The sequence below is a fragment of the Euwallacea fornicatus genome, chromosome 6 (assembly GCF_040115645.1).
Source record: "Euwallacea fornicatus isolate EFF26 chromosome 6, ASM4011564v1, whole genome shotgun sequence".
Classification (NCBI taxonomy): domain Eukaryota; kingdom Metazoa; phylum Arthropoda; class Insecta; order Coleoptera; family Curculionidae; genus Euwallacea; species Euwallacea fornicatus.
The window spans coordinates 1,675,494-1,703,437 of record NC_089546.1 but is presented as its reverse complement, the minus strand read 5'-3'; the positions used below and the strand labels follow the sequence as shown (position 1 = coordinate 1,703,437).

The 27,944-nt window shown below is 33.5% G+C and overlaps 2 protein-coding genes across 2 annotated transcripts in view; one reads left to right on the top strand and one right to left on the bottom strand.

The window, feature by feature from the left end:
* The window catches only part of LOC136339594 (xaa-Pro aminopeptidase ApepP-like), a 66,040-nt gene that overhangs the window by 5,704 nt on the left and 32,392 nt on the right, over positions 1–27,944 (bottom strand). The window contains exons 2-7 of the mRNA XM_066282975.1: positions 3,568–3,688; positions 3,285–3,378; positions 1,171–1,361; positions 897–1,117; positions 567–834; positions 248–515 (exon numbers count right to left, since the gene is read on the bottom strand). Of these exons, the coding sequence (XP_066139072.1) occupies positions 248–515; positions 567–834; positions 897–1,117; positions 1,171–1,361; positions 3,285–3,378; positions 3,568–3,688 (1,163 nt within the window). The remainder of the gene's footprint in view (positions 1–247; positions 516–566; positions 835–896; positions 1,118–1,170; positions 1,362–3,284; positions 3,379–3,567; positions 3,689–27,944) is intronic.
* On the top strand, positions 20,987–27,508 carry LOC136339612 (catalase-like). The gene is made up of 8 exons (XM_066283011.1): positions 20,987–21,018; positions 24,461–24,569; positions 24,625–24,896; positions 25,895–26,068; positions 26,116–26,330; positions 26,388–26,690; positions 26,741–27,005; positions 27,059–27,508. The coding sequence occupies exons 2-8, from the start codon at positions 24,498–24,500 to the stop codon at positions 27,291–27,293; spliced, it is 1,536 nt and encodes a 511-aa protein (XP_066139108.1). The 5' UTR covers positions 20,987–21,018; positions 24,461–24,497; the 3' UTR covers positions 27,294–27,508.

Sequence of the window (27,944 nt, the reverse complement as noted above, 5' to 3'; positions counted from 1 at the left end):
TAATTTAGATACAAGATCGGAAGCTTTCTATGAAGAATTCAGAATTCTGGAATTTGAAAAGGAAGAAAATTCGGGTAAATTTTTAGAAACTTATAAAAATAATTTCCGTAAGTGCTAAATTTTTCAAGAAATTCAGATTAATTTAGCTTTCTGCGGCATTTCAATAACAATAAAAATTTAGTTTTCTAAAATTATTTTTCAGGTTTCTGGAGACCGTTAAAAGAGACCAAAATCTTTTCTCACCTACCTGGGTTTCAATGTAAGCAAAAAAGTCACACATCGCCGCTCCGTCTTTGATATGTGCTCTCTTCATCCCTTCAATTTCCACCGAATTCTTTACAGATTTTAAATAAATTATAGGAGATTGATAGGGCAGTCGTTTATCTGTAAAAATATGTTCATAGATTGCATGACTAGCTCCCTCACTATAGACACAATGAGAGGGGACTAGTATCTTTTTGTATAACTGAGATTGGGTCCTCAAGTCCTTCCATATATCTGAGTAATTCTTGATTCTAAAAATTGATTAAATAGTCAGGATAAAAGATCAGGTAAAAAAATCTTACTGCACGGTGTCATGATGCCTGACTGAAGACTGAGCATGTAAGTACTTAGTAACTTCGTTTAACTCTAGCTGTGTACGGTTTATATATAGAAATACATTGTCCATGTCAAATATCAAATAGCTCCTGACAAATGGAGAAAATGGAGTGTCTCGACCCCTAATATTTAATAACCATGCAATCTCATCTAGGGAAGTAACCACCATAGCATCCGCCCCAGCCTTCTTCACCATTTTCCTTACCTCCTGCAACTTGGTGGTGTAATTCTTACCTGAAATACTGCAACATTGTAGTTTGAAATCTGCGTTCAAAGGTGTTATTTTTAACTCCAACCTGCGTATTCCATCTCAAAAATAAACGCATCTTTGTTTCGTTTTCTAGGCCTCTGGTGTTCAGGCCAAACCTTGTCCACAATGCTCACATTGAGAGCGATGAGATCGATTTGTGTTCCTGCAAGTTCGTGCTCGAATTTCTTCCACATATACTCGGAAATAATCTTCGGGTTGGCCCCAAGTCTGGCTCCTTTGGGGAATTGAGATTTGAGCCACTGAGATCTGTGAGAAGAGAAGAGACGTTATAATGTGTTTTTATTGGTTTACGGTGGCACCTTGTGGGAATGTTTTTGTGCCCTTCTCTCATTAGTAGCCAGTTGCAATCAATTTGTTCATCTGCCTGTAGATGGTACCGCCCGTCGGTCCATAGCACTGCTTTGTCAATGGTGATGATGGCATCTCCATAGCTTCCGCTAAAGCCGGAGATAAACTCCCGCCTTCGGTCATATTCATCGGTTTCAACACTCTAAAAATTCGTTTTTTTTAGGAATGAACTAATGTTATATTAAGTTATGATGAAAATTGAGGGGCCTCACTCAAATGATGTTACCCTCTCTATTAGGGTTATCTACATTCGTACATACTCTGATCTCAAATTTGCAAACTAAGAATATAGAATGTTGTAAATTAGTAAGTCAATCCGTTCACCACAAATTCCTTGAGATAAAATAATTAGACTTTGCTTATGAGGCTTTTTTCTTTGATACTTTATACTTGCTATACGAAGTGTTGAAGTTGTAAAAAAAGGTAATTTTCTTAAGGACTTCGGTTTTTCTTAATATGTTTTAATAAAAGTTTGCAGTGATGTACAATTCGATGAAACGCACTTTTCTTAAATAGTAAATTAGTAAAAAATTTTAACACGCGAATGGGAAAAATGAGGAGTGAAGAACACGTCCCCTTCACGCCTCCAATTTTTTTGCGTATACTAATGATTAATGTGTTTCATTTTTTAAACTAAATGTTCCTTTATCTAAATTTTTTTACTCTTATAAAATTTTAATTTACCGTTCACTTTAGAATATATTTCAACATATTGCCTCTTAATATATGGTACCCACTTTTCTTTTATATGTATCTGGAACGTACCTTTAAAAACGTGATGTATCGTTACATGACTTTCTTAAATATCATGCTGTGAGTAAAATAAATGTTTTCTAAGGAAAAAAATATTACGGTATTTCTTCTAGATTTTATGCAATTTTATGCAAATTGAGTAATTTCAGCAAATGGACGACGATTTTGAAAATATAAAGATAAATAATAATAATACAACTAAATGGACTGTATGAATCTAAATTAAAGGTTCAATATAATTGCTCCCTTTTTGCAGGCATACCCGAGCTCATTTTATTACAGAGATAGGAAAAGTTTGAAAAATATGTGGTTCCTATTTAAATTGTTTTGCGTCTTTTATGATTCTTTCTCGGAAATGTTGGTCATTTAATATAGGACCCATATAAACGAAATCTTTTATAAATCCTCAAAAACTAATATTTAGTAGATTAAGGACAGGCAAACGAGCAGGCCATTGAATAGGTGTTTGGTATATATTATATCAAAAATTTTGACTAGGAACTCAAATATGCAAAAAATATATGGTAGACCATTTCAAAACTTATAAGTTTTTTTCATCGTAAGTTAATGTGCCATCCTGTATATTTCATTATTACTTCAATTTGTAGCTTCGACACAAACCTACATGTTTCTTTTAAAATCTTTATGAAAATTCCTATAGGGTTGTGATATATTTGCTGTAAATTTTATCGCAGAACAGTTTGAACATATTTTTATATAAGAATAAAAGAAGAATGGGTTCCTTTAATTTTTTGAATGGTGTAAAAATTTAGGCAAAAACCTTATTGCAGTTTTCTGGCGAACGATGTTTCTAGATGCACTAAAAATTTAGAACTTTCATTCGCCTTACATTAAAAGCATGAATTCAATCTGAACAAGACTAAAAACAAGATAGTGCTTTCTCAATTCCATTCATATTTGAAAAATTGTAAAATCGAGGAGTTTGGTTTTCAGCAACCTATCCATATAGAGCCAAATAGGCACTAGACTTTCAAAGATCAGCAGACCAAAAAATAAGAAAATAACTTCAAAATTTTAGTTATTTTTGAACAAGTGTAAAATCTAAAAAAAAATAAAGTGTGCTTATTTTTAAACCTGGAAAATGGTTCTGCACGGCACTGCAAGTAGCACTTTGATTCCCCTTAAACCAGCATGATCTATGCATAATATATTAATGGACAAATTTGCATATTGTAGATACAGGTTCATTTTGAACGGTCATGGAGTAGTAAACGGTAATTAAAGGGTGGCGTCGTAAATATACTCATGGAGGACTTACAGTTTGTTTATTTACTCACCGAACCCAACCCACCTGGTGTTCATCGCTTGACGTCACAAGATAGGCATCAATGGGGCGGGTTCCCAATATCACCTCGGATTTCATTACTTGTCTCATTTCAGTTAATCTAGAAAAAAATCAATTATTTTTCCATTAAAACAGGTACCTAACAAAGTTTTCCAGTGGAAACAAAGAGAAAAATGGCTGAGTGAGAAGTATCAATAAATTTCAAATTAAAAATCAGCCAGTTTGTTTGAAATCAGGCTAATGTTAAAAATTGAGATTTCCGTCTATTTGAAAGTCAACAATATCGTACCTTATTGTACTGTTAACCCGCCTGGAGGGAGGAATGGGATTTCCTCTTGGCGAACATGCCTTTCTTAGTTCTCCTCTTTCGATCAACTCTTCATCGAACGTAAGAGTGACGACAATGTAGTCTACAACAAAATGGTACTTTTTAGATTAATTAAAATTGATTATCTCAAACATTTCCGTTTAGCTTGAGTTTAAACGAGAACATAAAACACATTTTTTAGACCATAGGGGTATGTTTCCTGATACAAACTGGCTTTGCCCTGAACTTAGCCTTGGGCAAGGCCGCGTGGATTAAAATGCGATACGCAGGCACGCACCCTTTTTTAGTCCCGATTAAGGGTGGTTTACCTCTCTCCTTTTCTCGTACCCTGGGAGATTCGCCCTCGACGTCCTAATTCGGGTGAACTTTGGCAAGGCAACCTCAAGGGCGTTTTAGGCCTCGACATTTGAAACGACGAAGGGCGCAATGTTTCAAGTTGAGGGTTGTAATAGAGTGGAGGAGGATATCGAACGACTGACTGTATGAGGTAATAAAAAAAATCTTATGGTTCGAAACTACCTACCTATATATTTGTTAATTTCAGAGTTTGTTTATTTAACTTTGATTTTTTTTTATAGTTATTATACGACGTTGTGAGCTCGTACGTGCGTGCTTGGAATAGCGCTAGGCGTTTTCTGAAGGTGAACACGAGCTAAAAGGGCATTATCGGTCAAACAACTTCAAAAACGTTGTCAACAACTAAACAGGAAAGCATGAGCGAGAAGATGAGAAATGTAAACAACGCGTAGAGGAAGGAAATGCACCAGACTAGCCAAACCGCGATAGCTCGAAATGTCGATGAACTTTCCCACGGTAAAGCTGTACAATGGTTTTATTGGAGGTTCCAAAATATCTTTCTATATCATGGCGGGGCTTACTGAAGGACTAAAGGATTTTTTGCAACAAATATGCACTTCATTTTAGGTGGAATTCTCCACTTCTGTAAGGCGTGGTTTTTCAAATTGTAATGAATCTTGGGACAGCAAACTTAGGATCAACTTACGAATTAATTTACTTCACTGCTAAATAATACACCTCAATCAGGTTCAAAAAATAAAGATTGCGTTTAACGAAATACACTTCCATGCGATAATTTCACCAAAATATGAGTTAGAAGCATTGCGAAGTTCCTAAGTATCAAGATAGGGCTTAGGTGTTCACGGCTAAGAGGCAATTATCGGCTAATCTATTGCATATATATTTAATAAGTCAATGATACTTAAATGAATAACGAGATTGATTTTTTATTGAGGTGTTGCAGTTATACCGAACTTAACTTGTGATCCATACAAAGAAAAGGGGTAATAGCTTTATTGTACGGGGAAACTCTTTTTTGAGGATCATACTAAAATCTAACCATGCTGGGTATATTGACAAAAAATGACGATGTACATAGGTGTCTTATAAGGGCACATTATAGAACCTTTACCCAGAAATAACATCCTGGTAACTTTGCTAGCATCGCCGTTTTAGAAATTATCTTGCTGGAAAAGCAACCAGGAGTTCAAGAAGCCGGGCCCAAGGTGCAAATTATTTATATATTGTTAAATTTAACTGCAAAGAAATCTTCATAGGAATGTTGAAATTTAAGGTAAGTTTTAACCTGATTCATGGTTTTCATAAAAACTAACTTAACAGCTAAAAGTATATTAATAATTGACCCCAACGAGGAATAATGTTTACATTTTTACTAAGATGATCATTTTTCGTGGTAAAGGGAAAAAACTGTGATGATTTCAAATATGAAAGATATCTCAAAAACTGTTTATAAATTTAAGTTAGCCTTATTGTATTTTTCATCAAAATGCGTGCGTGCCTTTCAGTTTCTCTCTCTCTCTCTCTCTCTCTCTCTCTCTCTCTCTCTTCCTCTCTTCCTCTCTTCCTCTCTTTTTCTCTCTTTCACTCTATCTCTCTCCCTTTCGCTTTCTCTCTCTCGCTCTCTCTGTCTCTCTCCCACTTCTTCAGTAATCAAGAAGCTCACGAACAACCTAAAGGGGGCTCAAGTGTCTGAAATGACGTCAACATTCTATCAGGGCAGCATAAGAACAAGCCCGATGAAGAAGAACCTTATAAAGAACCTCCAGATAGCGAGGAGTCGCTGCACAGAAATACAAATAGAGATACCTGAAAATAATACTGCTCAACCATATAATAAACGTGGTTTAAACTGGCATTTATTCCTTTTTTTTTACTTTCATCGTTTACAAATATTTATATGTATTACTGAACTGCGTCTTCCATTGTGTAAATTATTTATCTAATAAAAGATATTTTTTACTGACATTTAGCTTTTGCCGAGTAGTGTATTAAAGTAGGAAATTCGAGGCACAGTTAATTATCAACGAAGGAGCACTTCGCTCCCCATTTTGTCCTCAGAGAGGTTAGCGACCTTTCTTTCTCTAATCACAGATATCCTATCTATATCATCACAATGGTACGTGTGGGAGGATAAAGCGAACAGTGACGTCAACGGGGTATCAGGGCCGCAGAAAGGAGTAGGGAGTTAAAGCCTTTTTGGCATTGCACAGTTTATGATCCTTAGATATCAACGAATTAAGAACTATGAGAATTGTGATTGGGATAGTTTTACGGGAAGTAGGGTAAAATTTGCTATTGATTTATTGGTATAAATATTTACTTCAAAATGGGCGTCATGCTCAAAGAGCCAGAACCCTTAAATGAAATGTCTTTACTCCATAAAGTAATGGGGAGTACTTTAATATACATTAAAAGAATAAAAATGAATACATGAATATACATTTTGCTAGTTCCATAACCATAAATCTAATTTAATTAATTAAGCACAATAGATTTTATTTTTCAGTGGACAATTTTGAATATTTCTTGCATTCTCTTTTTTTTTAAACATTATTTTGTTTAAATTTGCTACTGATGTTAAATTATTCTCTTTGGTTACTATAGGGTACTGCAGGTTATGCCGGGTTATTGTATTATTATTTAAATAGAAATTCGCATAAAACTAAAGAAAAAATCCCAATATTCTTCAATTATTTTTAAATAAAGTTATCTAAAATAGCATCTTATAAGGAAAATGCGTGAAAACACAAATAGAAAAAAATAATGGAAACATAAAAAAAGATCAAAAGAAGAAGAAATGTAAAACTCTTTTAGAAATTTTGAGATTAAATTAAAGTAAAACGTGAGAAAAACGCGTAGAATACTTCTTTTAGCAAAAGCTGCTTGCCTAAAAAAAGGTATAGATAAAGATAGGGAGAGAGAGACAGATAGAGAGTAATGAGTAATCAGTATCACTAAACATGACAAATGGCTAAAACATTAAAACAAAACATTAAATAGAGAATGAAACTAAGAAAATATTGCGAACACAATGGGACGAAAAAACTTATATTTATTTTCGAATCAACTTCCCTGAAACATTTGGAGACAGAAACGAAAGTTATATATACATGGAAAGTCTCAATCTGATTCTTGAAGTTTGGAATATAGAACATCAAAGTGAAAAAAATCCGAAAATTATCGATAATTGAAAAAACTTTTTCAGTTCGCGTATTCAATAATAATCTAATAACCTTCTGTCAACGACCCGGGATGCTGATTTGAATAAGCAGCTAAGACTTTGCTGGTGAGTTAGGGGTAATTTTCAGTAATTCCGACTTTGGAATATTGTCGCTCTCTCTCCGAAGCTAGCAGCTAGGGAGTTAGTTTTCTGATGGTGAAATTTTCCTGGAACGTCATTGTGCTCGAAAGGGTATTTTGCAGAACAAAGCTTAATGTTCGTTATACGGAAGAATTCAAGAAAATTAGATTCTTATTGCATAGTCTATTTCATTGCCTCGTAAATTCTTTTTCTCGCTCTAATGGCTTCAAGTGCATCCATTACACATCGTTTCTTTAGCTGGAATTCATTTTTCTGTTTAATTTGTGAATTCCGTTGTATGTTCTTATTTCTCAGGTTATTATTATATTCAAGTTTTGTGAGTTGGGATAGTAGTCAACGCTGGACTAGACCTGAAATTAGAGAACTAGCGTCTCTAAATTGAAGGTTACAATTTTTTCAATTTATTACAACTTCTGAGCATCAAATTGTTCGAAAAGTCACCTTAAGCTTCTCTTCTGCGTTCGCTCGTGTTTTTTTTTTAATTTTTGTTTAAATTAAATTTTATAAATTTGTAGACTAAAGCTTGAAATCAGTGAAATACCTTCGGTGATATGGAGGACTTTTTTTTATAGAACAACATTCCACTATGAATGCCGTGTGAAATCATCATCTGAAACCTTTTCTGCGTACGTACGCCTTTGTTTCTTGAGGTGTCACATTCAAATTTTAGGGATTCATAGTCTAAGTTTAAGTGCTCTAACTAAACTAAAACGCTAAAAGTGTGTCCTTTAATTTGGAAATTACGATATTCTAATTTTATTGGAATCTTCAACCATGAATTTACTGTTAAAATCGTTGACCGGAACTGTTCCTTAGTACGTCCTTATTTTTTTAGGTATTACTTTAAATTTTGTCGGTTCGTAGTAAAGCTCAGACCATGCTTCATTACAGAGCCATCATATCCCTCCTTCAAAGACACAAACCCTTAGACGATAGAGTCAGAAACAAATTAACTTCCTCAACTTCTGCAACGTTAATACCCTACATCCCAAAGAAGAGACGAGCTCGTCGAGAGCTCTCTTCGCCCCCTTTTCTCTTTATTCCGAATTACGCGCCTTGTGAACCACGCCCATCGTCCCGTCCCTTTCTTACACGTGATTCGCGTTGCACCTATCTTTAGCCGTATTGCTCTCGCAGCATCCTCGATTTGGACCATACGATACAACAGGTGACCCCGAGTTCTTGCAGATGACGTCAACAAGCTACCAGGATTTCAGAGGTGGAAGAACCGATTTATTATTGTTGATTTGCGTTGTTGGTATGAACAATGAACATAAGGGCTTTCTTGAAATAATTCCGTTATATTGATTTTAATACGATAGAGTTATTTGACTTTCACGGGATACACCAAAAGATAAAATTATTTATTGTCTATAACTAATGTAGGGTCGATTCTGAGGTGCCAAGTTCGACTTCTCTCTGTAATTATTCTGATATCCTCATTCCTTCATCGAGTCCTTGTGACGCAACCTTTTGTGTAATGACTCATAGCATCCAGTAGTTGACGAATTTGACTTACTTACCTTCTAATATTCATTTTTCCACAACTTAGAAATAATGCACTTCCTAGAATTCACACATCCATGGAATCCAGACATTGATATCTGGCCCCGTTCCAGGAATGATTGCAATGCAGACTATACATAAATTGATGAATAATAGGTTGTTGCACATAATTTGCCTCGCCCCGTCACCCAAATAACGATGTAATGGTTTTAAAATTGTTATTCGGTTATAAACATAGCAGGATTATTATGTTAATCCATAGCAATATATCCTGGTTTTAAGAGGCAGCCATCGGTTTGAGTTTGGATCGTTTTGAGTATATTATAGTGAGCTTTCAAACAATCCCGGGATTTGAAATTTTAAACTGATTGCATTGTACACATAGCTTTAACAGTTTTGTATCACATTCATTGTTGAATATTTTATTATATAGTGTAAAAAATGAATGAAATATTTATTTATTTATTATTTTTTATTAAAAATCAATTAATTTATACCATACTTAATAAAAACAATGCTTTGAGACAAAAAAAAATCAATCAAAATTTTCAAAGTAAAAAAGAAATTCGTAACGCATATTTCCATCCCTGGAATTCATACAAGATTGAAGACGCGGTTGCATGCGTTGGACAAGCTTAGCTGTAAGATCTTGGATGGTGGATGGTTCTGGGAAGATTTATTTGAGAGTTCTCAGCTCTGGAAAGTATATCTCAGACATTTTCTATAGAGCTTATGTCAAGTGACAAAGCACACTAACCTAACTGGTTGATTCCCTCATTTTCAAGATAGTCATTCAATACCATGGCATGATGAGGGCGAGGATTGTCGTTCATGAAGACAAATCTCTCACCAAAAAGTCCGACATATGAATTCAGAACGGTCTTAATATATCTATCGTCTATTATTGTTCCTTATTGGACATAATACTAATTCAAAACATGGTACTTCCGTAAAAGCAGGCATGGGGCGAGCAAGGGCTAGTTGAGACAAGTTCCGGTCTCATCAGAAAAAAAGAACAAAATTAAAAAAAAGTACATGGGTAAAAGTATATACTGTTTAGCCCACTACAATCGACGATGTTTATGTTAGACGACGACATCACAAATCAAATTCACTGATTCGTTTTCTCAGCGTCGTATAAGCAATAGCAACTCTAAGAACATGTCTACCGTTCCTCTGAAGCTCTGGTTTTGTCATAGTTGGATTTCGCCAAATTGGTAAATCTACATAGTCATTCTGGTTTTAATTAGGAACACGCTTATGGCAATTTCTGGGTCTACCTTCTATAGAGTTAGTCCCTAAATAGTGATTCCATATGTGGGAGACGTCGTTTGAGAAGCGCCTTTTTGCTCAACTACAAACTTCCATGAATGCCCTTCTTCTTCTCAAGCCATTATTCTTGCACTATCAATTTATGGTATCATTTGGCGATACATGGTCCTTTCAACCCTAAATAACGAAAATACGCTGTGCTAAATCATTATAAAATAGAAAAATTTTTGAAACTATGTGTGGTTTTTTTGATTAATATCCGATACCTAAAAGTTCTCTAGAAGTCAGCTCGAAAACTAGCAGTCATGCCACTAGTTTCCAAGAGGTTCGTATTTAGCTGAAGGCATTATTTTCTGATTTAGAGATAAGAAGATACTGGAATGTTATGATTTGTAGGGAGAGGGGCGCAAAAAATACCTATAAGGATTGATTTGTAGAAATATACCATGATTTGTGTAGAATAAAGGACATTTAGAATTGTTGTGTTTGTAGCGATGGTGACATAAACGGTAAATAAGATTATTGATTTATACAGGTTTTTTATATTAGACTATGCACTTTAAAAATGAATTAAAAACTTTCTAATTAAAGTAAAATAATCTTTTATTGGACTAGTATACAGCTAGCTCAATGAGATTTATTATTCATTTAAACAACTATTCAATTTAAAATTTTAAAAATAAAGTCTTCTAAATGGTTTTCATCAATTTCAATGTAATTTTTAATTTTAAGTTTAAAATTTTGCTTTACCCGGTGATCTAAATCTCCATCTATTTGTGCAGGTTCTTTTAGAACCTCGTTATTTTATTATCAAATAGCGACTTTTGGACTGTAAAGCTTTTTAGTTAGCTCTTCGCGAGAATTTTCACGCTAAAGTCGAACAAGCAGAGATACAAATTTAAAAAATAATTGTTACAGGGCAGCTCATTTTGATAATTCATTCAAATCTTAAAATTGATGAAGTTTCCTTTCGTAGATGAAGATGAAGATGGGAATTTACTTCACCGGGTGATGGAAAATTTTGAATTTAAAATTCAAAATTGTATCGAAGCTGATAGAAGGCATTTAGAAGACATGATTTATAAAAATTGAGTAGCTATTTAAATTAATAATCAATTTCACATAATTAGCAATATATTAGTATAATAAAAGATTTTTGTACTTCAATTAGGAAGTTTTTATTTGCCTTTTAAAATGCAGAGGTAAATATACGGAACCATGTAAAAATGCGTAGATCCTTTTTGATTTGTAGAGAAATTAGTGCCTTAACAACGTTCTCGAAATTATTCTGATTTATGCAGAACAAAATATGTTGTAAATGTTTTATTTATTGATAAAATGGCAGAAAATACGTCTGGGATTATCGAGAGAAAAGCATTATAATTAGTAGAGAATAAAGGGTAGTTTAAACTATTGCTTTTTAGAGAAATTGATGGAGAAAAACTGATTAAAATAGATTAATCTCCAATTTTTTTTAATTAAAGACACTGAATACAAAGTGTTAGAATATTTTGATTTGATTGTACGTATTCAATAATAATAAAGGGCAATACATTTTTCTAAGTGTGACTTCAAACAATGTCTTGGGAATTTTTCCAAAAGGATAATAAGGCACACTATTGGTCACTTTTGTGGCTTCTATGGAAATTATGACTCAGGCAAAATTACCAATACATCAATTTAGTGGCCTTCAAGAACCTTTTTACCTAAAGATTCAAATATTTGACTAAATGATCATTATAAAACTGAAGAGGCAATTTGATTGTTTGTGAACTGAGTTAAAACAGAAAACGCGCTTAAGAGAGCGTTAAGTAGACAATCTTTTTACACTTTGTGCATCAATTTATTATACAGGGTGCGTCACTGATACTTTATTTTTCAAAGGTCAATAAAAGAAAAGTAATCGGTATATATTATTATTATTATTATTGTTTTGTTAATTAATAATCACATGGAAATTTATTTATTTAGTTTTAAAAGGATTGTTTGACAAGTGTTGACCGTTGGTTTTGATGCATTCTTGGATCAATCTCCCAAAGTACTTTTCAACGCCTTCCAACATAGCCAGCGGTATACCGGCAACCGCGTTACCATTATTGTTCATCAAACTTCCACGGTTGCGGGCCGATTTACCTAAACATCCGATTTCAAATAGCCCCATGGAAAAAAATCACAGGGAGCCAAATCTAGAGAGTACCCGGGCCATGGGATGTCACCTCTATTTGAAATCAGCAGCTCGGAAAAAATTTCCTTCAAAAGATGCAATGAAATATCGATGTGTGAGTCGTGGCCTCCTTCTGTTGAAATCATACTTCACCTACATCCGTATTGTGAAGTGATGGTACAAAAAAATATCAATTATTGCCATATAATGTTCAGAATTTACATATGTACACATATGTATACATTTACAATGATGCCTAATCTTGACTGATCTAAGATTGCGTTAAAATGAATGGTCGACACTTTTCAAATATTCTTGTTAGAACTTCAACTAAATTTTCATGTTATTATAATTAATTAACAAAAAAATTTAATAATGAAAATATAGGTATATCAAGTACTTTTTTTTATTGACCATTGAAGAAAGAGAGCTTCGATGGCCCACTCTATATTTTACTTACCATATACATATATTTCTTAAAACAATTCGAAGACTAAAATACTGTTTCAAACATGCTTGAAAGTTGCTTTTTTTACTATTTCTGAGCTCTTAGAACAGAATACTATAGAGTACTACATGGAAAGATACTCGTTGACTTTTTATAACAAAATTATAATCAACATTTATAACTCTAATGAATAGATTACTGGTTGGTTATTTTGTATGCAAATGAGAGATTTGAAAACTATTTAAATTATAAAAGAAAGAACTGCATTCAAAAGGTTCCTAATAAGCAATAAAATTTATATAACAACCATAAATTACGTACAATTTAATATCAGTACAAATAAGAGGCATAGCATGTGTTACTTTGCGTCTTAATCTTATCGAATATTGTTTAGTTATTGTAATAAGAAAATCAAAAATTTAAAAATACGTGTGTTACACTAAAGAATTTTTTTTTAATTACGTTTATTGTGTTTTTTAAATAGACAAAATTTCATTGAAAATAAATGCACAACAAAGGCGTTGCATGCGTCGGTTGTTATTGGTTCCATATTATACTTTTTCACTCCTCATCTTAAGAAAATCAAAACTGTGAAATTGTAATTGTGTTATTTCGTTTTTTTTCTGTAGAACGGCATGAGTAAATGTTTGTTTTGAAATGGGCAACATTTGCTAAAAAATAAGTGCGAATCACAGATATTAAGTAGACGTTTGGTTAAAAACGAGTTTGAGAATAATGTTTTTCAGTTCGTTTTTTTATGAAAAACTCAAATCTGAAAAAATGCTTCTGCAACGCCAATGATTCCTGTAGAAGAGGATCTTTTTAAGATAATTAAACTTTTTAGTTTTATAATAAATGCACATCAGACCTCTAGAAAGCGTGGTTTTAAAAATCGTTCCTTTACCAATATTTGAAAATTTTTTCCTCGAACTATGAAAAAGTGGTTAGTCAGTTATGTTACCCCAATGATATTTTGTAGAAAAGTACGTAAAAGTCCCTTTTAAGTTGTCCAGCAATGGCCCGGAGCGTTTCAATACTGAATACAATTTCACAAAGGACTTACAGAATTCCTCAGTGCATTTTAGGAACAGGTCCAAGACCTCGGTAAAATAAAAAAAATAGACACGTCCTCTATCCTCTGAAAATCAGCCACTGTCCTAAATACAATACTAGTTGTCCAGCTTTGCCAGATGTGTCGCTAGTTTCCAGGACTAGCATGTTTTCGTATCAGGACAGTATAAAGAGACCAACAGGCGTCGCGACGCTGTGGAAATTTGGCTGAAGCTAAGCTCATTTTCTGGCATCCAGCAACTTGTTGAGTATTCCCGTAGGTTAGGCCAAAGTTTTCCAGAAACGACAGGAACTTGTATCAGGACAATAGAAATGGGTGCGAAGGGGCGTCGCGACGCTCGCTGTTACATAAATACCAAGCCTCATGAGATTAAGAGAATTTTTTTAGCAGGTTCCGTACTATTTAGAAAGTTTCTCAAGTTTTAGGACACACACGCAAACATACGCACACACACGCACACACACGCGCGCACACACACACACCACACACACACACACACAAAACACAAATGTTAAAAATAATTTTCAAAAATTTACAAATATTTTATGATCTGGAAATCATTTATGCCCAATTCTATATGAACTCCAACATCCCGAGCATATGCAACTCTTGCCAGAAAACTTTTCCAGATTCCACTTTTACGGTTGACAGGCTAGTAGGAGGTTGAGCGTCGCGACGCCTGTTGTGGCGTCCCGACTAAATGCAATCGATTGAACCGGCTGCAGGAAGGAGCTCTGAACATACAGGGTAAAGTCGGAGCTGGAAAGTGGAAATCAATTGGACTGCGGACTGGCTTCAGCAAAGTCTAAATTCCATGGAGCTATCCGCGTTTCAGCAGGGTGGCAGGAGTGAGGCAAGGCGTCGCGACGGCGACGCTTTTAAAGCTAAATTTTCATATTAAGAGATTCGGAACAAGAAATATATTATGCAATTACTCTTATTTCAAAACTTGTGCAATAATACTGCTTTTCTCGATACAGAAATGCGTAATTTATATTATAGTTATGATAATAAATGACTACATTTAATTCCTTAGATAATTTGAAGTGAGGTACAATGTCACGACGACAGCGCCTGTAAAGAGAAATTTTACGTTTGCAAAAAGATTCGTAACAAGAAAGAGATAATTTGTTTTCAAGTCTTCTTAAATGGTGTAATAATAATAATGATACTGTAATAATAATAAATAGGTAAATTTATGACCTCAAATAATTTGAAAGTTTTATACAAATACTTCAATTTACAACAATCAATCCTAGCCGAAATTCTACTTCCCTCAGACAATAAATAATTAATTTATTTACTTACTTCTATAACCTTATCCACAGGGATCCGTTTTTTTTTGTGCCTGGAAATTCCAAAAATAAAACCCACAACATTAATTTCAATGATGTATTGTTACAATAATTATTATCACTAACGGGGACTCAAATCTGGGATTTATTTTTATTTTTACTCGTCTTAAGCTGTATCCAGACGATGTAAGAGATCAACTCTGGATAGAATCATCAGGAAGGCAGGAATAGCAACATGTAATAATCCTCATTAATCCCTATCACGTCACTAAAGTTTCTGTACTAGACTGCTTTTAAACGACCCTATTTTAGTCATTTGAGAACCCTCTTAATGGCACGTTTACCATTATGGGTTGGTGGCATTTGCGTAACATATGGTACACGAAAAATCGTTGCGTTTGTTGTCTGATATTTTAAAATTTGGTGAAACAGGCGTTTAGATATTTTTAACGTAGTGTTAGTTTGGATTTATGATATGGAAAGCGTGAATTTGGATTATTAATATATAATGTGCAGGGCGTTTCAAGATTAATGTCAAAATGTGGCAACCATCCAGGAGGAAATTGCAGATGAAATGTGTTGCTTATGAGTTTTATTGCTCACGAGCGGAAGAAAGCATGAACTTTGATGCCCCCATAAAGCACCTTCACATCGGCTATACAGGGACGTCTAACGAAAACTCGAATCCTTTTAATCTTGAAAAATAATGATTTTTCAGGAAATTCCCAAAATATATTAAAACCTTAAAAATACGTTAATCCGTTAAAAAATAAATGAAAAAAAAATTAAGAATGAATAATAAGTAAAAACACGCAAAAAATATTTATGAGCGCAAAATAAAAAACAAATCAATTTCTACTAACAAACAAGATATTTCATTGTTTACGAAATTTATAGCTATTTTTCTCGAAAACTAATCGATAGATTTTGGATTGTATTACACCATTGAATGTAGATTTAAAAAAAATTTTATTTGAAATGTCACATGACTTCTAGTGCTATTTAATTAATTAATTTTAACTAATAAATTTTTATATAAGATTAATATTTTTATGTCAAAATTCGCCCCCCCCAAAATATTTTTACATATTTTGGAAATTTTCTGAAAAGATATTATTTTTCAAGATCAACGAGGAGGTTAAGTTTTAGTTGGACAACGTTGTAAAATGTTTTGATTTCATCTATAGAATGACTTCTTGAGGATGTGAAAAAAGCTACAGGTTAGGCTCAAGCAGCTGCATCTACAGTTGAGGTTTTTCAACATTCTGTTCGGAACATATTTGAAATTATCACACGAATTTGTTAGTGATAAGAAAGTTGTTGGAAGTAACTTGAAAATAAAAGAATACTTATAAAATTGTTGAATTGTGGGATCAAAGGAATAGTCTAATGTGCACAATTTCTGAATTTGAATCACTATACCGAATTTTGTTCCTGAGAAAGAGTATATTCGGAAAATAGGAAATAAAAAAACACCTTCTCATTTATTCGAAGTACAAAAAAAGTAAAATTTTGTGTTTTCTCATGCAGGTTGAAGTTTAGTTTTTCTATCAAATACTCTAAAATTTATGTTTCAAATGACCAACTATTGAGGATTTTGGAGCCTTATGATTATTAGTAAGAAGAGTTTCTCCGACGAAGTCTGCTTTTACTTTCCATGGAAAAATTAACTATAAATAAAATGGTGTGAACTTGGCTGCAAGCATGTTACTGTTTGGTGTAGTTTTTGGGCAAGACGCATCAACGGACATTTTTCTCCGAAGACGCTACCGCGATTACACAAACGGTCAATGGTGAACCATATCGGAGGACGATATCCCAGTTTCTTGTGTCCCACATGGACGGTATTGATCTGAAGACATATGGTTTTACCAGTACCGTGCCACTTGCCATACGTCACATAAAACAATGACATTATTGCACGAAACATTCCGTGGTCGTGTAACCTTTTCTTTGGACCACACGCATTGGCCACCTAGACCTTGCGATTTAACGCCTTTGGACTTTTTTTTCCTGAAGTTTTTTGAAATTGACGGTTTATGTGAAGAATCCCATGACCGTCTAAGGTTGAAAGAGGAGATTAGACCCTGTACCATTGAAATCCAACCACGTTTATACCATAAAGCAGCGGTTTTCAAACTTTTGTTCTTAGAGTTCCTCTGTTTTTACTCAAGCAATTTCGTGCCTTCCATATGGGTGTTACGCGGCAGGTGGCCAAGCGTGTCTTTGAACTAAAATGGGAAATAGCGATATTTTTTAAGCAAACGGGGTTACAAGCATTCAGCAGAATCCTACGAGAAATTATTTTTATTAAATCTTTCTTATTTAAAAGATATGTTTAAAAAACTTAACACACTTAATTTTGAACTTCAGGGAAAATTATTTAAATATATTTGATTTGAGTCAAAAGACTGAATCTTTTTATAAGAAAATGTAGTTATGGAATAACAAATAAAAAGAAAATTGTTTTGGAAAATTTTCCGCATTGTGTGAATTTATACAATATTTCCCGTTGGAAGAGAATCACAAAGCTGTGATGCTAAAAACTGTCGGAGGTCATTTCGAAAATCTGAGTGTGAATTTCAGATGATTTTCTTTTGCAAAAAATTATGTCAAATCGTCCGACTGGAGCTGGGTTTTAGATCTATTTGAGAATACACCAGTCATGCTATCATTACAAGAAGAAGAACAACTGATAAAGGTTTTAATAAGAACCTTATAAAAATCAAATTTTGTTAATAAAGCTTTAACACATTTTTGGTGACCCCCCTATTTTCTGAGTTACTTCTCTTTTATGAAAGTCAAAGTGTTTAGAATTCTATTACCTTTTCCAACATCTTATCTTTGTGAAACTTGATTTTCTGCACTTGCAGCGTTCAAATCCAAATACCGAAACGGACTTCAAGCAGACATAAGACTCAGAGTGACCATCTCTAATATACATGTAAAACATAATTTAGAGAGATTGTGTACTTTAAAACAACCGCATTGTTGACCATTAGTTCTTAGAACCTTAGAATAAGTTTTTTGTCTGATAAATACAATTTGAATCAAGATTTTTTTTCGATGTATAGTGCCCTTCCTTAATGTCACACCCTACAGTTTGAGAACCGCTGCCATAAAGTGATTGAAAAAGAGCGCTAACGTATCAGCAAACTCGAGGAGGTCATTTCTCAAATATTCATATGTATTGTTTCAAATGTAATTTTGATACATCTACTTTATGATTAAATGATAATTTAGGTATTTTCTAAAAAAGACGCATTTTATTTAATTTTGAGTTTAAGTTTTGCTCTCTTGTTGAGATACCTTTTATATGCACTTTTTTGATATTACGTTTCTTTGATAATAGTTCCTTGGTAACTATTAAATTCTCTATTTTAAAACAGTTTTGGTGTTCTTTAATTACCTTTTTTAAGTGTTTAGATTTTTTTCCAAAGTAAAATTTGTCGTAATTGTTGGATTATAGCGTGTATCACCTTGTGCAAAGATTTTTTATAAAATTATTAGAAGAATTGTTATTTCATAAAATATTTTTATGTTTTATACACTTTTTAACGATCTGCATGATTTGATATCTGGTAAACATCTGTTTATCGCACGCGAACGGTTGTCTTGTACATTTTTTTTGATTAACTTAATAAACTGGTTTAAACGGGGATCTAAATATGTACAGACAAGTTCTGCTTTGGTTATTTACCTCTTAAAAGAGGAAATTAAAGGTCTCAAATGTGATGAAGCAGTAATTACAAAAGAATATAATCGAAGGAAAACCAATCTGTAGCTAAGGTGTTAAGCCTCTATTTAAGATCAAAATCGCTTAGGTTTAGGTATTTAGCCAGGAGGTTAACATCTTATCATGGAATTTCACTACATTAATTTTGAGATTATTATAATTAATTTATGTTTGACACGTTCAATCTATTATATTAAAAGCTCAACAGTTCAATAATTAATAATGCTAAATGCTAATGCATGAAGAGGCCTTTTCTTGATATATTTTCAAAGGCGAGCCGTAAAATTAATGATGTCCAATTATTTTTAATTCAGAGACACTAATTCGTTTTTGACTCTAAATATCTATACAGTGTTTTCGTAAAGCATGAAATAGATTCATTAACGTTGAAACTAATGGCTTTTGGAAAAACTTCTCGGACACGTCGATTTAGTCTTATTTTTTTTTAAATGCTAATCATATTAATAACGTTATCGATATCCGAGATATAACATCATCGGATATTTTTTTTAATTGACAACCCCTGTTTCTTTATTCGAAATATGAATAAACATATCTTTTGAAGTATAAACCGTAAAAAAGGGGGTTATATAAGACATTTTTTTGAGAAAAATAATATTGATATCATTTTTTTAATTTCCAAAAAAATATATTATCAAATACGATGTTCAAACTGAGTTCATTCGTTGCCTGACAATGAGCAAGACGATAAATAAATTCCTTTTGAACATTGTCGATAACCTTTAGAGTTCTAAGTCGTATTTCTTCACGAATCCGTCTTTTTAAATCGTCCAATTTTAATTGCTTAATGGAATACACTTTGCTTTTTAAATATTCCCATAAAAAAATAGTCGAGAGGCCTTAGGTCAGATGAACGAGCTGGCAACTCTATAACTCCACTTAATTAATCCTTTTCAACGATTTGTGAAACATTCCTTTAAATATGCTCGCACTAGTGCTGCATGACGAGGAGGTGCTCCATCTACTTAAAATAGTAAATTTGTATTTGGCAGATTGGGTTCTTTTGAATCGAGATATAAGGTAACTAACGCTGGGACTAAATCTTCTTGAAGAAAACTTAAATATCGTTCTCCAGTTAAAGCATTAGTGGAAAAATAAGAACCCGGAATTTTACTGAGTGTTATGGCACACTAAACATTCACTTTTTGAGGGTGTTGGTTACGAAAATCCATCGCCCAATGAAGATTATTAAAAGCCCAATAATGAAAGTTTTGTTTTTGACGTGGTCATTTAATATACATGTAGCTTACTTAGAAAAAAATATTATTTTTACAAAGGTTTCATCATTGTTGCAGAGTTCTTGCATTTGATCACAAACCTGCATAAAATGTACAACAATTTTGACTTAACAACAAATGTTCTGTTGCCGCGAATATTTGTTTTGTCTTTTTTTGTCCATTGCCGAAGATATGAATAATAACAAAGATTGGTTTACGTATTTCAGTACTAATTTTCTCAAAAAACCTCTTATGTAACCGTTAATTTCTTTACGGTACATACTTTAAAAAATTTGCTCTTTAATATTTTGAATAAAAAAACAGGGGTTGTCATATAAAACTATAGTCGATGACGTCATATTTCGGAGAGCGATGACATCATCCATAAAGTTAACATAAAAAGAATTGTTTTTTAAAAACCAAATCAACGAGTTAGAGGATTTTTTCCAAAACATGTTAGTTTTAATATCATTGAGTTTATTCCATACTTCTCGAAAGCACTGAATAAACACTTAGCAAATTAGTATTTTTTCATTCAAGCACATAACTTCAAAGTACATCCACAGCAATCACACCTTAAAATATTCTCCATTGCTGAATACTAATCACCCCTTTAACACGCTCCGTCCCCTGTGCCAACTCCAGCCCTAACCGACACACGTCCCCCGATTCCCAACGACCTTTTCACACCCCTTCGCATATGTGTACAGCACCCCGCACTCCATGTCCTCCTATTACCATATGTTGCAACTCGTGTCGAAGAATATTTCGAAACGAAAGGGTGAAAAGGGCCGTGTGCAGTCCACGTTTGGGATAATCCGGGATTCAGCCTATGCACAGTTCTGCTTTCCTGATTGAGTTATCCAGGCTTGATCTCCCACGCCGCCTGGATCCCATTCATGAGAGCATTCCTGGAATGTCTATCTACTCCGAACGCTCGTTTTTAGGCTTATTTTAAGCTCGTTTTAGATTATCTAATTTTTTGCAGAATATCGTCGGGACATAAAAGGGCTGTAAGCATGGTCTTTAGCGAACTCGCACGTAAGTCTGAGCTTGGCATAAATTAGGACTGTTGCATGTATAATAATAATATAGAAGGGTCGATTTAAACCAACTTATAAGCTCTTTCTTTGGCTTGTGAACTTACTTACAGTTAATATGGGTGTAAGTCCACCGCCCTGTGTTAGTTTCCAATTTTCATTTGGTTAAAAGCAGTTTAGAAAATGATTTTCGTGCCAACAAGAGGCGCGCTTCCTATACGTTCTTAATGAATCAAATTGATAATTCTGTTATATGTTTACATAATTATTTTATTTATTTTCATTTAAGTGTGTTCTTTTATCGATCGAAATTCACTGGCATAGGAGAAAATTTGTTGTATTGTTACAGATCTAAAAAAATTTTTCGGTAATGAGCTATTTGTCGATAAAGTTTGTCAGCAAGTGCAGCAGTTTGATTTTATTAATACGGGGTGTCTGTTTAATCGATTTCACGGAAAAATCACTTATAGGGATGTATACTGTAAAACTAGTGACAACCATACAGGGTGTCTTTAAAAAGCGGGGCGTCATGAAATATACATATGTAGCTTTTTTTAAACCACTTGCATTTTTTCATGTGATAGAATCGTCTCTTATGCCCGTGTTAGTTCCTAGACTTTTTTTCCCTTGGGATGCAGTGACTCCAAGCTATGACGCTTTTAAAGAAATTTTAGATCTTCGTATTGCTCTTTAAAAAGTTAATATCGCAGTTAAGGTAAATTTTGGTAACCTTTAAATAGATTCTCATGTAAGATAACCTTATAGGCACGAATACTCATTTCGTTAAAAACAAATACAGGGAATTCACAATAACAATTTCAACTTTAACCTTTCCAACTTCAATTTTCTTGATTTTGTCAATTAGGATGGTGTATTTTTGATGACGTAAGACGAAAGAAAATTTAGTTTTTTTCATTTTGGAATAAAAATTATGTCATATTTATCTTAAATGTTAATAAAATTATTAATTGAATATACCGGGTGGTCCATTTAACCTGACAAATCGGGATATCTCGAAAATTACGCATCAGATTGAAAAAAGTTTCAAATGAAAGTATTTTGTCTCGAATGGATCCACGATATAACACTAACCATGACTTCCCAACTCTTTCACTTGGGGTTGGGGCGGGGGTAACTTTGAAATCTCAAATAGCAATCCTCATTTTTTATTGCAGATTTGAATGTTACGATAAAAATTACTTGGAGTTTGTCTGAAACTTTTTTTTCAATTCGCCACAGATGGCGCTGTAATCGGAAAAATTTGTTTTATTCTGATTCTGAAAGAAAGCATCGTGTCTTTCATATTTTTGATGGAAACTTGTTGGTTTTTTTGGGTACCTCCGATAGTTTAAAGAAATAAAACCGTCTGTAACAAAAAAAAACATTATTTATTATTAAATTTCTAAATAAACTTAGATCCACATTGAATTTTCATTCCATTAAACACAACTATTAGAACATTAAAGTAATGACGAAGCAAATGTTCAAAATATCCACCACCTTCATCAATACATTTTCTTAAGCGCATCTGTAAAGCTTGTTGAGTAGACACTAACACTTCGGGAATGACAGAAAAACAAGTATCTCTAATTCTTTCCATCATGTTTTCGGGCGTTGTGGGTACTCTTGAATACACTTTTTCTTTGAGATAACCCCATAAAAAAAAGTCGAGTGGGGTAAGATCAGGCGATCGTGCTGGCCAATGAATAGGTCCACCTCGTATAAAAATATCATCAATAAAAAATTTACAATTTCTTTCACTGTCTTTGTAAACGATATGAAATTTACTTTTTGTCACAGACGGTTTTATTTTTTTAAACTATCGGAGGTACCCAAAAAAACCAACAAGTTTTCATTAAAAATATGAAAGACACGATGCTTTCTTTCAGAATCAGAATAAAACAAATTTTTCCGATTACAGCGCCATCTGTGGCGAATTGAAAAAAAAGTTTCAGACAAACTCCAAGTAATTTTTATCGTAACATTCAAATCTGCAATAAAAAATGAGGATTGCTATTTGAGATTTCAAAGTTACCCCCGCCCCAACCCCAAGTGAAAGAGTTGGGAAGTCATGGTTAGTGTTATATCGTGGATCCATTCGAGACAAAATACTTTCATTTGAAACTTTTTTCAATCTGATGCGTAATTTTCGAGATATCCCGATTTGTCAGGTTAAATGGACCACTCGGTATAATGAATAATTAATTATTTCAGGAAAACTTGCATTCATGGCTACGTACCTTAGTGTTTAGCATGCGTTGCTATGGTTTCAGTGTTGTTTGTTTTGAGGATTGACTGCTAATTTATTGTTTTATATCTCTTCAAAATTCATTTACTTTAAAACTGGCAGTCAGAATGAAGTATACTCAACATTAACTAATTAGTATTATATTTGTAATTGATTCATGTGATGAGAATTGTTTTCTAGTATCTCAGGTTTATCCTAATCCTAATAGAGGACATCTTGATGTAAGGAGCCTAGAAAGTTTAAAGTTTTGAACGGACAGGAAATGTTAATTATGAAAAGAAAAGTGAAAACGAGAGAATCTTATTAGAAGAAAATGAACTGGACATCACTTTTTCAGTATTATTAACATAAGAGAAGTTAATGAGGAGGCAAATGAGCTGTCAAATCTCTAAACAAACACCATCGAAACAATCGCAACGTATGCTAGACACTCAAGCATATGTAGCCATGAATGCAGGTTTTGCTGAAATCATTAATCATTTCATTAACGTTTAAAATAAACACGATATTATTTTGCATCTAACTAATGAAAACTTCATTTTCTTTCCTCTTGCGTCATAGAACACACACTCCTATTTAAAAAAATCGAAGAAATTCAAGTTGAAAAGGTAAAAGTTAAAGTTGTAATTGTTAGCAGCACCCTATATGCATTTTTGGCTGAATGAGCTTTCGTGCCTATTTAGGTGATCTTACATGAGAATTTATCCTAAATTCATCACAATTTAACTTAAGCTAATTGCGATATTAATCTTTTCAGAGGCAAATCACTGCATTCTACAGTGGAAAAATCTAGGAACTAACCCAGGTTGAAAGTAGGATACTATCATGTGGAAAAAACGCAGATGATCTGATTTAAAAAAATTGCACTGTAGATGCCGCGCCTTTTTGAAGACACACTGTAGGGTGGTTACTAATTTTAAAATTCATATATGTGAATTTACATTCTATATGTATATTTCCATAATTGATTATTTTGGGGAATCACAAATAGAGCCATAGGAGTACGAGGCACTATTAAATTGACACCCTATATACTTTTTGGGCAATATTCCTTTTTGCGGTTTTGATAATGTGGCATTGACCTTCCAGACAATAATATCGCCGCTTATTTTTGTGCAAGTATCAGATAATAAAATCTGGAAGTGCGGTCTTAGTAGTTTAATAATGTCCTCATATTTAAGTCCCCTTTAACCAGGTCAAGTTTAGTGAGCCACTAGCATTTAAACCATAAAATGCCTTCAAACAAGAATTTTGTTCGAGACCCTGTAGCGGACCAGTTGGTGAATTATGCTAAAAAACATGAGGTAAGGTCAAAAGCTATTTGCATATTTTTTCCAACATCTTTGAGCTGCTATATAGGGCGAAGAAAAATCTATAACCACCAATACTGGCAACCCAATAGGCTGTAAAGAGGCGAGTTTGACGGTGGGTTACCATGGGCCTACTTTGCTGCAAGATGTGATGCTGTTGGATGATTTGAGCCACTTTACGAAGGAGAGAAACCCAGAAAGGGTTGTTCATGCCAAAGGAGCTGGAGCTTTTGGTTATTTTGAAGTGACTCATAATATTTCTAAATTCACTGCTGCGAAACCATTTTCTGAGCTAGGAAAAAAGACACCAATAGGCATGAGGTAGGTTTTTCACCTTGAAAATCATCTTGAATATTCATCAAGTTTTGCGGCTTATTATGCGTTAATGTATGAAATCCAATTTTAATAGTTTATTATTTCTCATACCTCTTCCTGTCAAAATATTCGCCTTCAAAATATTTTAAACATTCAGTTTTTGCCTGTCTGTACCTTACGTGATCTCATTGGTTAGCCTACTAGTATAATTACTTCCTAGAGATTCGTCGAATTCTAAAGAAATAAGGATTTTTTTCACCATATTAAAGTACAGTGATGTAGAAGAAACTGTTTTGATAATGCAACATATCCAAATGAATCATATGCGAATCTAAATTATTCAATGTATTTTCACATAAGTCTCCTTCCCCATTCTGTCCTACGTAGAAAACGCTACTAATTCTTATGAGTGTTTTAACAAAAATGAATGTTTTAATTTATTTAAAACATTTTGGCGTAGAGGTTTGTATTTCAATAGTTTCTCAGTTTTCCTAACTTTCCTTATGAAAATATTTGACTTTATAATATTTTAAATGCACTTTTTATTTATCTGTCGCGATACTGCTCTGATTAGTACGAGATTATTGAAAAAAATAGAGAAAACTATGATTTCTTCGTTGGAGTAAAGCACAAGGGCGTAGAAAGATTCGTTTTGAGAGTACGGTAAAAAAAAATGTATGTGCAAACTTAAATTATTCTAAACGTTTCAAAATAAGATTGCTTCACTTGTCACAGTACACTATTGATTCTTATGAGTTTCCTGAAAAAACTAACAAAAAAGCTGCAGTTTCCAGTTTCCAAATAAAATTTAACGCGCAATTTTGTAAGTGATTTTATTTTTCTATATATTTTAATAGATAACATGAAAAAAATGTTTTTAGAATGGTTTAAAATACAATGACGTAGGCGGAAATGTTTCCAAAAAGTTTGTTTTCAACCTAAGCTCAGTGCCACTGATTCTTATGTTTCTCCCTTCTTCAAATTAATTATTCATTTAAACAAAGATTTTCTACTGTGGCTGGTGAGAGGGGTTACGCAGACACTGTAAGAGACGTTAGGGGCTTCGCCATTAAATTCTATACTGAAGATGGAATATGGGACATTGTGGGCAACAATACTCCGATATTTTTTATCAGAGATGCCGCTTTATTTTCTAGTTTTATTCATGTCATGAAGCGGTGAGTAGATTAAAACGAAAGATTTAAATTACTAATAAAATCGTCAGAAATCCAGTTACCAACATCAGACCAGATTACGACATGTTCTGGGATTTTTGTTCATTGCGGCCTGAAACTACCCATCAAACCATAATTACATTTTCCGATAGAGGAATCCCCAGGTCTTATAGAACCATGAATGGGTACGGTTCCCATACCTATAGCTTTGTCAACAAAGAGGGAGTTTTTAATTGGGTCAAGTTTCATTTCATTTCTAAGCAAGGTAAGAATTAATTGAAGTTATAATGAGAAAATTCAAACAAACTTTTTCAAAAAAAAGGAATTCAGAATATCCCATCAAAGGAAGCTCAACAATTAGCAGGCTCAGATCCAGATTATCATACACGGGATCTCTATAACGCAATTTCCATAGGTGATCACCCTTCCTGGGATTTTTACATCCAAATAATGACTCCTGAACAAGCTTCCAAATCCCCATATGACCCTTTTGATTTAACCAAAGTTTGGTTACACTCAGAGTACCCTCTAATCCCTGTAGGGCGTATTGTTTTGAATAAAATTCCGGGAAATTATTATGCTGAAATCGAACAGATTGCTATGGACGTTGCCAATTTAATACCGGGTAATAAGGCAAAGTTATGAGATATTACTAGGAATAAGAAATGGTTTTAGGGGTTGAAATTTCTCCTGATCGAATGCTGCAAGGGAGGATGTTTGCCTATAGGGATACTCATCAATATCGTCTAGGGCCCAATTATTCTCAATTACCAGTTAATGCTCCTTATCACATCCACAATTACAACAGGGATGGATATGGTACAGTTAATAGTCAAGGAGGGGCTCCCAATTACCATCCCAATAGCTTTGGAGGACCCGAAGATAATCATAGAGCTAAAGCTCTATCAACAACAATGCCGTTGCACGGGAAAACTACTAGGTCAGCTTTTCAGGCCTTAGTTTGTTATGATTATAAAAATCTTTCAATTTTAGAATTGATAACGGAAATGATGACAATTACACTCAAGCTCGACTTCTGTATCAAAACGTTCTTAAGGAGGATGAAAGGCAAAGGTTGGTGGATAATTTGGTTGAATGGTTGCAACGCGCAACGAAAACGATTCAGAAAAGAGCAATTGAGACTATGTTTGATCCTGTGGATAAATCCTTGGGAAATAGATTGAGAGAAGCTTTACAGCTTGAAGAAGAATTCAACGTTGATTTCTGAATTTTCAATAAAATGTTCATTTATACCGTTTATTTTACTGTCTTACTCTGCAGTTCACTGGGAGTAATGGTGATTACAGTAATCAAGTCAGTTTCACCGCTTAAATTAGCCTTTGAGGACAATATTTCCCAAAGGAGCAAATTAGTTTCCTTTTAGTGGAAATTTAACTGTGCACAATGTTGAACATAATTAAATTGCTTCATTAATAGGAACAAGCGAACACGTTTTTTAATTCAATAAAATATTTATTTTTTGTGAGAAATAGTTTTAATTTTATTTCCTTTTGCATTTTGCGCAGAAGTACGATGAATACGGAGTAATTAATAAATTAATTTTTCAGGTATTCCATTGATTGTAGCTGACTGTTACAGATAGATAAAGAATAAAATTTAGCACAAATAGGCACAAAACTAAGCAGAAAATTAAATGAACGAAAGAAAAATGATATTTAGTCCTAAATTGTAAATCAAAGCTCACATATGATTTATTCATGATATTGAATATATCGTCGGACGGGCTTGCCAAGAACAGAAAATTTATTATTTTTCATTTTACGAGGAAAATATATTCTTCATAAAAGGTTTGCCTTGTTCCAGAACGATTGAATCAATTCCCGCCGTTTCAATTATCCTTTTTGTTACAGATAAATAT